We start from the raw sequence: 13,756 nt of genomic DNA, 5'->3' as shown, positions 1-13,756 counted from the left end.
TAATCAAATGGAGGTGGGGGTCCTTTGCGACTTTTTCTTAAAACTGGACTATTTCTCCCACTACCCAAAAAGCCTTGTTTATTGTCAAAGGCCTAGTTTATATCATAACTCGTAATCTATCACTTTAAGAGCAAGTCTAGTAACTGCTGCAGTTCTTGTAATAAACTTAGAACGAATTGAAAGTCCTTACTGATACTGGTTTCTTATTGCAATGTGGCTATTTACCAGCTGCTTATACTTTTCCTTTTTTTATCCCTTTTGGTTATTTAGAAAGTTTTCTTTTAGTTTATCAGTTCCTGAGCATTTCACTGTATTTAATAACCTATAGTTGGATTATAATAGTATACTTAGGAAAATGTCCATCATTAAGAAAGGTATGTGATCCTTTTTTCCAGGTTTGATGCAACTATCTGGACCTCACATTTAGCACTGTTAGCTCTACCCTCTTTGGCTGCATCTGTACTGCAGAAATAATCTATCTTGACACCAGTTTAATTGCCATGGCTCAGTGTTATGGAATTCTGGGAATTGTAGTTTGTTATGGCACCAGAGCTCTCTGAGAGAGAAGGCTAAATGTCTGACAAAACTGCAATTCCCAGAATTCCATAGCATTAAGCCATGACAGTTAATGCGGTCTTAATATTTCTGTATACAATATTGCTGTTAATGCTGAGATAGGGTCAGTTGACCTTGGACTAGGATATATGAGTCTCTTTCTTGTTTGTGTCAGTTTCATTGCATGTATTCATAAATTGATTCTAAGTTGTTTCCAGAATAACATGATTTTTAATACACACACACACACACACACACACACACATATACACGAAAATAATATTAATTAGAATTTAAGTTAGTATTTTTAAACAAATTTTCCCACAAAATATGCATTCTAAGTGATGTACTCAAGGTAGTAAAACTTTGTTATAGCTGATAGCAATTGATGATAGTTGGTGAAGTTTGATCTGATTTTGCCCTTTTGCCCTTCTAACGTTTGTTCCAATAATTGTAATGTTTTGATCATACTATTATCTCAGTATTTATATTTTTTATTATATTTTATACTGGTCAATGACCGAATAAACTATTGATTGATTGATTGATTGCATTTCAAACAATTTAGCTTTCAAAATGCATTGTTCTAAACACATTTTAACCTAAAGTATACATTAAAAAGTACTTTAAAAATCAGAGTGTAAAATCTTGTGTATCACTGCTTTGCAGTCTACATGTTAATCTTGGAGATTCACATTTGGTTGGTTGGCTTTGATCCAACAAAATATTTGAGAATTACAGTTGTATGCGATCATTATGAACTCAACTACTAATGGTCTTGGAAGTCTACACAGGGAACTGTCATAGGTCCTGTCTTTATTGATGTAGCCCATAGGTTTTGGACCTTATCTTTAGTATGTGCCTTTTGACAGAACAAGGTACTTGTACAGTGGATCCTTGTTATACGCTGGGGTTTGGTTCCAAGATCCCCCGTGTATAACAAAATCCGTGTATGCTCAAGTCCCATTAAGTATAATGACATAGTAAAATGGTGTCCCTAATAAAAAATGGAACATCAAGGTAAATTTATACTTTTTTGGAACATTTTCAAACCGTATATGCTTAAATCCGTGTATAAGAAGGGCCGACTGTATTACTGATGCATCATAGGTTTTTGTGATCATACTGCACAGTTGCTAGTGGCGTCACTAGAATTGGCCTCACTCAGTGCATTAACGCATGGTGTCACCCCCCCCTCCATTGACTTACTCCCATATCACACCATGTAGAACACTTAGTATTTTTTTTTACTGATATTACTTGTAAATTGTAATTCACATATATCACTGACTATAATGTCAATAGTTGTGACATAAACAACTAGCAAAATTTAAATTGTACCTTTAAATTACAATATCATAAGCACAACCTAAATATACAGTTGTCCCTCCATATTTGCTAGGGTTAGGGGAACAAGACCCCTGTGAATATGGAAAAACCGCATATAACAAAAACACTGTTTTTACCTGAGAGGACACCTCTCTAGGAATCTCTAGGTCCTCCAGTGCAACTCTGTGGTCAATGTCCAACATACACTGACCATAGAATGGCACTGGAGTAGCTACAAATGGTCTTTTAGTGCAACTTTTAAAGTTGACCACAGAGTTGCACTGGAGGACCTAGACAGTCCTAGAGAGAACATATTAATGAAACCCGTGAATAATCAAATCCGCAAATATCAAAGCCGTAAATATGGAGGGATGATTGTATTTACATTTGCATAATTTCATGTGATTAAAGTGAAATTTGTGAAAAAGTAGAAAATTTGGTAAGATGTGATTTTTAAAGATTTAAAGAGTAATTTTAAAAAAACCTTAAGTCCTTTCCTTTCTCCACCCTCTGAGCCTCACCCCACTCACACTTTCTTTTCTGCTTACCTCATTTGTAAGCTGAATGTGCTGCCAGAATCATGATTCAGTTTAAAAACATGGGGTGCATGTTCCCCATACACCTTTTATCAAAACTGAAGTATGGCTCCAGCAGCCTGGAGAAATGCATGTGTTAGCTGTAGCCCCTGGCAGGTTTGGGACAGGCTGGTGTAGCCTCTGACTCACTGGGCATTGCCCACTGCTGCCATATTCTTCTATAGTGTCTGCCAGCTTCTAAAGTATATTTGATACTTTGGAGAGAAGTTGAAATACCTTTGGTGATGAAATGTTAATGTTTAGCAGAATACAGGATTCCCAATACATTATATGGTTGATTGATTAGATAATAGACTGTGGGGGGACCTTTCTTTTGTATGGAGTGGGGGGATATCTTGTGGTTGTTGCTAAATTCATTGAAGTCCAGTCTGCCACAGAGAGCATAAAGCCTTGTGAATGAGCTCTTGAACAAATAACTGTCTTAGCACAAGATTATGACACTTAGGACAGCATGCACGCTTGGATAACACACATTTTCAGGCTATCTACCCCACAATTGTTCATGCCATTTTGGTGCGTTTTAGAGGGGAAAACTGCAAAACATGATTAACCCCCAAATAGCTAGCATCCAGTAAATAGATCAACAGTATGTACTTCTGTCTGAACACATTAATGTCTCTTGCTGTGCAGTATGTACTTCTAATGAGAGGAAATGGTTCAAATGAGAGAACATGGTTGGATTTCAAGGGGTTTCTTACATGAGACATTTCAGTTTCTTTTTTGGAATTTACCAGTGTCTTAACCTGCAGTGTAGATATCTGCACAAATGTTCACATTTTTGTGCTGTTGGAAATGTCATGCCATTTCATTACCAGCAGAGAAGAAGCCATACTTTGAAAAGGCCATCTATGATGCATTTTAAAAATCCAATTTTTAAAGAATCTTTCTTTTTGTCAAAAATTGCTATGTTCCTCTCCTACCTTATTTTGACATGTGCTTGGTCCATTTATCGTTTTTAATTTCCAGCCTTAGTACCAAAATAAAGCTAAATAGCTAGAAACTTCTCAAGTTCTCTCCTAGCTGGGGAATCACCTAAGCCATAAACTGTAGCTGTGAGTTTCATTCCTGGGCTTACTCAAGAAGTTGGATGGATTTGCAATAACCATGGAGTCTGCCTGTGTTGGCTAGGGAGTGTTGGGAGTTGGAATAAAATAATGTTTCTACAGTCTGGGCTGCATTCATAGTTCTTCTGTGTTTAAAAAATTATGGGACAGAAAAGGAAAAGAACTGTTAAATGTAGCACCTATTTGTTTTCCAAGCTTTGGAACAACTTGATAGTTTTGAACTGGTGATACAGAAGATGGCTGTGCTACAAGTATAATTGCTATGACACACTGGCATGACAAGAATAATAGTCGATGGGAGTCCAGTGGGACATTAGGTGCATCCATCTACCACCACCAGTGAAGGCAATCTCGTCCTTACTTTCTACCATGAAAATTCTGTCTACAAATGTTTCAAAGTCTATTATCATTTTTGCCTAGAACAACAATCGAGAGTGCAAACAATCCTTTTCGATGATTGCCTTTAGCTATGGAGCTTGCTTTGCAGATTGCTAATCAAAACAACAGGGATTTCCAGGCATAAGGCAAGACTTCTTGTTGTAATTTGTTTTAATTGTCAGGGTGAAGCTTCAGTCTATATTGAAGTTGCCCATTCCATGTCTTTGGAACAGAAATTTATTATGGTTGGTAATACCATGTGGGCCAAACCTTCCTTCTAGCTTGTGTGTACTTATTTAGGATTTGCCAGCTTATTCACAGCAACATTTCCAGAAAAAAGATCAAATAATTGAGTGTAACTCTTAAGCGAGTATTTATTTCTCACATAAACCACTACCTAATTTACTTGAGGGGAGCATTTTATTTTTTGTCGCTCATTCTTTTGTTTGAATTACTCTCACGCTCTCTTTTTAATGACATTTTGACATCTTTTGTGTAGACTATGCATATTAATATAATTGTATTTACTTGTAGGTGGCTCTAACCAAGAGAGCTGATCCAACTGAGTTGAAAACAATATTTTTGAAGGTATGTTAAAAGTAAATATTTTATCTTTTAAAGCCTGAATTTTTCATTTCTTTAGTTCTTATTGCATTATTCATCTCTTGATAGTCTTCTAACCATTAATCATTCACTGTATTATTACCATGTTAGATTTAAATACCACTATCAGAAATTGAACAATGCTTTCCAAGAAGTCAAATACGTTCTTGAATGGTTATTGTATAGAATCGGAAATATAACTATCTTGACATTAAAATGTATTCCCCCCCCCAAAATAGAACAGAAATTTCAACATTTCTTACACAAAGGGAAAGAAATAACCCCTTTAGATGATCAAGGGTTTAAAATGAAATCTGTAACTGAGATTTTTCTTCATTAGTGTTTCTCCGTCTCTCTTCAATTTCTGGACTGCTTTTAGCTCAGTCTGTTTTTACAAGCAAGTAATGGAGAATGGAAGTTTAATAAATTCTGTAAACAGTATATTGGAGGCCTGTGTACATATAGCCCAATGTAAACACTGATCACTGTGTGTTGATCAAGAGCAGGTTGCATTTTTCTATGCTTGCTGTGAGTTATGCTCTGATTTGTACTCACATGAAGCAGTGATTGGCATTGAATTTTGCAGCTGTTAGCCATGGGTAGAGATGACCTTAAACTCTGGTGCATAAACCTTAATTTCAAATTTGAGTTTACAAGAGCTTTTAAGCATTATTTCCATGCCACATACAAATCCATTGTGAAGAGAAGGAGGAGCTCAAGAGCAAAAATGTATGGGTACAATCCTATATCTTGCTGCTGATTGCTAGAATTATTGTGTGTTGGAGCTAGATGTCTGTGCTGACTCTGCATATTCAGTAAGATGAGGTTGGGAGCTGTGGGTTTATATACTGTATGTGGTTGGGCTGCATCTGCTATAGGCCCTGTCCACCTAGGCAACTATGAGGGATTGTGGGAGTTGTAGTCCACCAATAAGTGGAGGGGCACATTTTGCCTACAGCTCAAGTAAACCATTTACTTTTATCTAGATAAATAGGCGTAGCAGGTTGATGATGAGAACTTCATATTACATTTACAGTTGATTTTTGCGGGGGATCCGTTCTGGATCCCCCCACAAAAACGGAAGCTTGTGCTTATTCAAGTCCCATAGGTTTCATAGAATCGTAGAGTTGGAAGAGACCACAAGGGCCATCCAGTCCAACCCCCTGCCATGCAGGAAATCACAATCAAAGCATCCCCGACAGATGGCCATCCAGCCTCTGTTTGAAGACTTCTAAGGAAGGAGACTCCACTACACTTCGAGGGAGTTTGTTCCACTGTCGAACAGCCAGCATGCCCCCATGAGCACGACAAGGGTGTGCATGCTGGGTGCATACGCCATTGTAAATAGCGGAGGTCGCCCCCTGTGTATATTCAAGGGTGCAGATCTTAGATCTGCGCATTAGGAGAGGCAACTGTATATTGTTTCTGCTTCTGCTTCTTCTGAAGAATTTGGTGTGACAAAAAAAAAAGGCATGGAAATGGGTGGAAATTAGCACCCTCTTTCAAGATAATTATTTGGAAGGATATTACAAGGTTTAGTTGAAAGCCATATCTTAGGGTGCATCTACACTGTAGAAATAATGCAGTTTAACACCACTTCAAGTACTGTAGCTCCACCCTGTGGAATCCTGGGGTTTGTTGTTTTACAAAGTCTTTAGTCTTCTCTGCCAAAGATTACTGATGACTCACAACATTACAAATTCCAGGATTCTGTAGGATGGAGCCATGACCATTAAAGTGATGTCACACTGCCTTAATTTTGCAGTGTAGGTACACACCATGTCTCTTACTCTACTTGTCCATGTAAAGTACAATCCCTCGCTAACACCCAAATACAGACCAGTTGAGCAGTATGGGTTCTGAATCTCTGAATAGGCAGCCATCAAAGAATCTGGATGTTGTTGTTACTCCAACTTATGGTGACCCTATAGATGAGATAGCTCCAAACCCTCTCTCGTCTACTGCTCTGCTTAAGTCCTGTACATTCAAGTCCAGAACTTTCCTGAGTGAGTCATGCCATCTGCCATGTGGTCTTCCACTTTTTTTTTTACTACCTTCTACCTTTCCTAGCATTAAATTTTTATTTCTAATGAGTCATGCCTTCTCATGATGTAACCAAAGCATGACACCCTCAATTTGAGCATCTTGGCTTTCAGGGAAAGACATGTTGAATTCTTGAATTGGGGTCTAGGCAGTGAGGGAGTGAATGCTGGAGCTGAGTCCAAAGAAAATGAAGACTGTGCTGGTTAGTAACTAGCCATCTCCAGATTAGGTGTATAATACAGTATTCTGTATGGGATTGAACTCTCGCTGAAGTGTCAAGTATGCAGCTGGGGGTTACTGTTAGTAATTATGGCCAAGAATGTTTTTATCCAGTTTTTTTGACAAGGTTGATTTGACCAAAGTAGTCTATCCTTCAATATTTCAGATCTAAATTACTGTGTAACACTTTGTAGGCCTATCTTTAAAAAGTGTTTTTGAATTCCAGCTAGTGGTAGCTATATTTTTTGTCTGTTTAATGTCTAACAGACTATGTGAGATTTTGTCTTCAGTCAAGTTCACTACCTTCCTGTTTGTTTCTAGTCTCAATTCATGAAGGTAGGTTGAGGCCGAAGAATCTGAAAGCTGTATTCTTATGCCATATGGAGCCAGAATTCAACATCTGAGGCAATATTACATGTCTCACCTAAAAAAAGAAGTGAGGGCAGTGGTAACTATGTACAGGGACCAAAATGTGCATGGGAAGACAGAGCAAAAAGTTCATCCCAAGAACTCTACTCTGTCTCCCCTCCTGCAGGACTCATCTACTACATGTGGGGACAGCCATTGAGAAGCAGGAGGAGAGCAGATGTGGAAGTGTTTGGTAATGACCATATTGATGGACTCACAATGGCAAAGGCATCCTTTGGAATTTCCTGGGCTTCCTCTGGTGGTTCTGAAGGATGACATTATTGAATGTTCATCATTAGGGAATAGCACAATGCTTTTCTGCTCCTCCACCTGCAGCCACTAAATGACAACAGGTATGAGTGTGAATGAATGTGGGAAGTGGTGAAATACTCTCTCACACAGTGACCAAAAAATTCCCCAGGTTGCTAGCCAGGGAATTCTGTGTCATAGTGTCACGGTTAAGGGACTCCCATTCAGGGGAGTTAGGTTGGTTTCTCCATCATCCTAACAAAACAACATTATTCCATTGAACTTTTAGTGATTAATGCCCCTACTTATTTTGGAAGTTTCCTTGTTTTATTGTAAAGTACTTGTTTTGTTTATATATTCATGAAGCTTATATATTATATTATATATTAGTCTTATTACTTTTTGGTTTTATTATAAATCTTTTCCAAAATTTTTGCAGTCAAGTTTTTTTAAAGAAATAATTCAAATAAATTAATAGCTTGATTGGGAAGCATGTAAAAGGCAGTGCTTTCTTATGCTTCATTAAGACAGTAAAAAGGTGTAGGTATTGATATGGAGAAAGATAATATTGCAGATGCCTTTAAGCATTGGGTTGGCTAGTGGCAGCCAGATGAGTCAGTGTTGCATGCGGTACTAAATCATAGCAGTTTTGATAAGGTGTTTGGAAGCTTCTGTTTCCATTTTTATTTCTATTTATCTGTCTTCCAAGCTCAGCCAATCTGTGGTAAGTTTTACCTATTGTGAGTGGAAAGACTGCTTCAAACAATCATTTATGAAGGTGGCTGATTAAACTTGGCTAACATGTGGTTAATTTAATGTAAACATGGAAGCTTCTTGTGGCTACACCAGAGAAGAAGAGAGGCACAAGGAGCATGTGATCCTAGTGGGATGCTAGGCTTGCTCTTGTAGCACTAAACCATAGTTCAGCATTGTGTTTGAACTCAACCATCACTGAGTCATGTTGAGTATTCCTTATCCTAAATGCTTGGGACCAAAACTGTTTTGGATTTCAGATTTTTTTGATTTTGGAATATTTGTTTTTACATAAGTAGTTATCTTGGAAATGAGATCCAGGTCTAAACACAAAACTTAGTTATGTTTCATATACACACTATCCACATTATACTGAAGGGTTTTTTTTTTTTGCAGTATTTAAAATAATTCTGTGCATGAAAGAGTTTGTATAGGTAGAAGCATTTAGTGCCATCATGTCAGCACTCAAAAACGTTAGGATTCTGGGGCATTTCGTATATTGGATTTTCTGATTAGGGATCCTCAAGTCACATATTTTATACTACCTTTTTAATATGCTATTCATAAAACACATCTGCATTCTTTGATCTCTTTTTTACCCCTCATCTCCAGCCATACCTATGGTTCCAGTTATCACAAAACCAGCATGAGTCTGGAGGGAAATATGTCTTACAGAGAGCAGAATTTTTGTTGCAGCAGGCTGCTAAGAACATGATTCTGCTTGGAAATAAAATGTGCATTCCCCATGTGCCACATTTCCCAGAGAACTGGGGTTGTTCTTTGCAGTGGCAGAATTGACAGTGGCAGTATTGGCTCTGGTGGTAATAGTGAGAGAATCCAGTCTCAAATCTTAAGCCTACAATGGCAAACCTATGGCACACGTGCCAGAAGTGACACACGACACCATTTTGCCTGGCACCCAGTGGGGAGGAGGAAGAACAGGAGTGCATGTGCACGTTGCTCCACTTCTCAGACTTTTCCTGGACTTCTTGGAGACAGCTGGGGGCCAGGAAAGCGCGAGGGGAGAAGGAGCCACATGTGCACACCTGTGGCTCTCCCTCCCAGACCTTTCCTGGCCTTCAACTGTCTCTTCGGAGACCTCTGGAGGCCAGAAAAGGTGCGGGGAGAGAAGTCCTACCCCTGGAGGGCAGAACTCCCACACCCGATACCAGGTAACACCCAATGCCAGAAAAAATCTTAGTTGGGGCAGGTGGCCCCCAAAAGGTTTGTCATCACTGTCCTAGGCAGTTGCCCACCCTGATTTAGTTTGTTACGTAAATGAGAGATCCTAGCTCATCACCCCAGTTAAGGAAATGACAAACCAAGATTCCCGATTTCAATGTCATTCTAGATAAGCTATCCCTAGTTTGCATAGTTGGTTACACAAATGGGATGAATTAAGCAGGGCAATTTGGCTGCATGCAGTGGCATTCAGGATTCTTCAATATCTTGACTCATTGCTTTGTGTAAGTTAGGTCTCTTATGTAGAAATATACAATAACAATAACCTTGGTTTTAGAAAAAACCCTCCTCCCTTGTTTATTTGAGATACTTCAGAACTGTAACACAGTTTAGTTGAAATTGGAAATTTACAACAGACTCCTACATATATATGTCTCTTTAGAAGTATGGCCCACTGAGCTCTAGATCTTCATACAACAAGGTAAGTGGAAATTGGATTATAGTCCACAACAAGGAACGCCAAAATACAACAAAATTACAATAGCATTTTATTGCATCATTTCCTCTTTAGCTTAAACACATAGTAATAAATTTGATATTCCTTGGCTGCATATTATTTGCTTTTGAGATACTTTACGCAATACCTTTTTAAATGTATGTATGCTCCACTGATGTATTTGCAAAGGCTTGAATGGGTTTCAACTAGTTAATGCCTGAGTATTTAAAATATATGATTATCCAGTGTGAATTTTGAAGGAACTTACCAAAAAGCTATTAGGCATTATTGTGTAATATCAAATTCTCTGTGGGTATAATTACCAAAGTGAGGGAAAAATACATGACTGCATAGAATCACCTTTTTGAAAGTCTTTATTCCCAAACTAACAGAATTGATTTCCCCCCCTTTTGTCATGATAATTTCCTAGAGTAACTCTACTTCTTACAACTCTCCTACCATAACCTAAGAGATTAGGCTTACAGGCAAAATGAGCAGGCTGACATTTTCAAGGTCATTTTCTATATGTAGTGTGGGGGGTACGTGATTGGATTTCAAATACACAAGAATAAATCACAGTGGGGAGAAACAGAGGGACAGCGAAACCTTATGCTGCTTTCTGTTATTGAATGTCTTAGCAGGGGGGCTAGCCTAGAGGGAAAAAAATGAAATGTAGAAGCCACCAAATGGCTGACTTATTTGATTTGTTTCTCAATACTGTTGTGTTAAAAAGTTTTCAAGTCTGAGACTTAGAAAAGATTCCCCCACAAATGATTACAATGCATCTGATTGATCTGTGAGGTGGTTCTAAAAATGTGCAGGTGATTTTTTCCCTCCCATTCTGTATCATCTACTCATCAGGCTGGTGATTTATATGTTGCTTCTGTGTTTTAAATTGGTTTTAATTTTGTTTGTGTATGTTTGAGCTTGTTTTGTTTCTGTTTTTCACAAATGTGGTTTTTCCCCCAGTAACTTTTTAAGACGCATTTAAGGCTACCAGCCAGGTTGTAAATAAGAAAAAGAAATGTACTAATCTTCCTTACAAAGGTATAATACATAACTGCAGTCAGATCTCCAAATACGTAATTCTAAGTGACATGAATATGATATTAATGTTTGGGATTTGTATTTCTATTCTGGCTTTTTACTCTGATAAAGAAGCATATGTTTAAAAGAAATTACTTCTGTATGGTTTAAATCTAACTAGGGAAAGAAAAAAAAGAAGGTAAAAGAAAAAGAATCCATGTATATGTTTAACTGTCTAAGTCAGCCAAGGCGTATGAGATACAAGAGTACTTGTCAAGCACAACTATTGCTTTATGAATTAGGAACTGGCAGCAGTCTTCACCTTGCAAGAGTTACTACAACAGTCTTTGAAGCCTGTTGCAAAACTGTCCTAAATACCTAACGTATTTGGTGCCTGGTATGGATAACATTCTGTGGAGAACTGTAGCTGATGTTTATCAGGCCATCCCAAAAGAAGAAACATACCAGAGTAATTAGTAATTTTGCTTTCTTGCTGAGAACATGCTGCTTTCTCTGATACAGATCTTTCTTGACACATGTCAATGTATATATTTTTATAATTTGTTAACAAATGTAGTTTAATGTGCCTTCTAATACCACCCAAGAAGTACATAATGTTTCCATGCATTTTCAAAGTACCAGTAGGTATTTTACACTTTGTCCTCTTACTGGTGTCTTACTGAGATTGGTTTATGAAGATGTGTGACTTAGAAATTGTGATGGTAAGGAGTGGGTTGTCTGCTTTAATGACATTTAAAACAAAAAGGCTGGGATCTAATGACCTTAGATGTGTCAAAGGGCTTGGACTTAGGTAGAAGTTCAAAAAAGTTTTACTTTTTGATTGAATATCACAGCCTTCTACTGAGACGCCTCTCAGTTTGAAAGAGGATTGCTTTGTGACATGAGAGTGTTTACTTTCAGAGAACTTCACTGGATCCCAGCCTGTCTACTTTTACTTGAATGCACTTGGGTTTGGGTGGAGTTCCTTAATCAGACGTTCAAAATAAATAAATGATCCTTTAGAACAGTGTTTCCCAAACTTTGGCCTTCCAGGTGTTTTGGCTGTTCAGTCCTAGAATCTAAGACCATTGGCCAAGATGGCTGAGGTTTTGGGGACCTAAAGCCAAAAACACTTGGAACACTAGAATTTGGAATTTCTGTTTTAGAACACACAAGGTCTCAGATCTCTTCTTTACACTCTTACCCATGCATTTGCAGAATACAGATTTCTGCAATTGATGAACGTTATGGGAGACACTGCATTGAAAAAGCTGCAACACATTTTGCCAGAATTTGGGGAAGTTCATTGTTTAACTGGACCTTCTCAAAACTCCAATGTACTGGACAGACTGGCTAGAGGATTCTAAGTGTTGTAGTTACAAAAAAAAGGTGCTTTTCAAGGCTATAGTTGCCAACTAGCTTATCCACTTGGCACTATAAATTGTTAGTTGAAATTAAATTACTAAAAGCCGAAATGCTGACCTAGCATTTAGTGCTATGTCATTTACATGCTAGCATGGTGAGCTTTCAGGATTCTTAATCACTGACAGGGCTAAAATCCATGAAGGACCATAATGGCAACCTGAAATCCCAAATAGTGCCTACCTTTATTCTGAAATAATGCTGTTCATAAAAACACAGAAGGCATATCCATGATCCCTTTCTTCCCTGTCCCAGTATTTTTCTTTTTGTGTTATTATGGTCTATAGACCTAACCAGCTACTCAGGGGAAAAAATTGAAATGCCAAATGCATTGTGTGATTCCCTGCCCCCCTTCCTCTGTAATACTATATGATTTCTTGGGTTTAGGCCAGTATAGCATATTGAGGGCATTTTTATTACTGCTCTTCATATTGCTTTCTTCCCTTTCTGGAGTAATTTTAGTTTTCAAATAAAATTTGTTTTACTTCTGCTTTCACTTCTGTTTCTTTTTTACTTTTACTCCCAAGAGGTAGATATTTGGGAGTAAAAAGAAGAGAGAATTTGAAAAATGTTGTCAGAGCCATGTGACATTAATGTTTTGCACATGGCAGTTTTGTATGAATGCATATTAATGGACACAGCCATGCATTTATTAAGTTAATATTAGAGAAAAATATATTTCAACATGTTTTCACTGTCATTTGCTTGAAGAATTGTATTGCTCATGGATCAAAGATCTGAAAAATGCACTCGGCCCTTTAAATCCATGAATTCTGCATCCATGGAGTCAACTATCCACAGCTTGAAAATATCTTCCAAAACTCCAAAAAGCAAACCTCGATTTTGTCATTTTATATAAGGGATTTTACTTTGCCATTTTACTATGCCGTTTTATATAATGGGACTTGGCAATCCACAGATTTTGGAATCCAAGGAGGGTCATGGAACAAAATCCCAGTGGATACCAAGGGTCCATAATGTGGTTTGGAGGATCAGGAAGAAGTGATTGACAAAGTATACTCTCCTTTCGCTCTTCTTTTTAATGTTAATGATAGTTTACTGTAACAAAGTATGGTTAATATATGTCCTTAAAAATATGATTATTGTAGCCTTATTTTTAGAAATTGTTTACTGTATTGGTCTATTATTGTACTATATTATGAATGTAACTGTTGTGTATGTTTTGAATCCAGTAACAGCAGAAAAGGTACAGAAATAAACCTGACTTGACATGATTCCAATAAGAATAACAAGTTCACTTGACACTATAATTTCTCAATCATTGCTGGATGGCATTTTCAAATCATATGTTAATACATTGTGTGTCATGACAATTTATCATTACCACTAAACCAGGATAACAATATGGAAGATACATAGTCCTCCAAACAATGGTATATAGGGCAGCACTGTGCTGAGCATAAATAGTTTTA

The 13,756-nt window shown here is 37.6% G+C and overlaps 1 protein-coding gene across 3 annotated transcripts in view; it reads left to right on the top strand.

Moving 5' to 3' along the window:
- Positions 1-13,756, top strand: part of SLC25A13 (solute carrier family 25 member 13) — a 140,839-nt gene that overhangs the window by 31,100 nt on the left and 95,983 nt on the right. For all 3 annotated transcript variants that reach the window (XM_042472754.1, XM_042472753.1, XM_042472755.1), the window contains one exon: positions 4,457-4,510. In XM_042472754.1, coding sequence (XP_042328688.1) covers positions 4,457-4,510 — 54 coding nt within the window. The remainder of the gene's footprint in view (positions 1-4,456; positions 4,511-13,756) is intronic.

The sequence above is a fragment of the Sceloporus undulatus genome, chromosome 6 (assembly GCF_019175285.1).
Source record: "Sceloporus undulatus isolate JIND9_A2432 ecotype Alabama chromosome 6, SceUnd_v1.1, whole genome shotgun sequence".
NCBI lineage: Eukaryota > Metazoa > Chordata > Lepidosauria > Squamata > Phrynosomatidae > Sceloporus > Sceloporus undulatus.
Note: the sequence above shows the minus strand (reverse complement) of the source record. Positions and strands in the feature narration are given on the sequence as shown.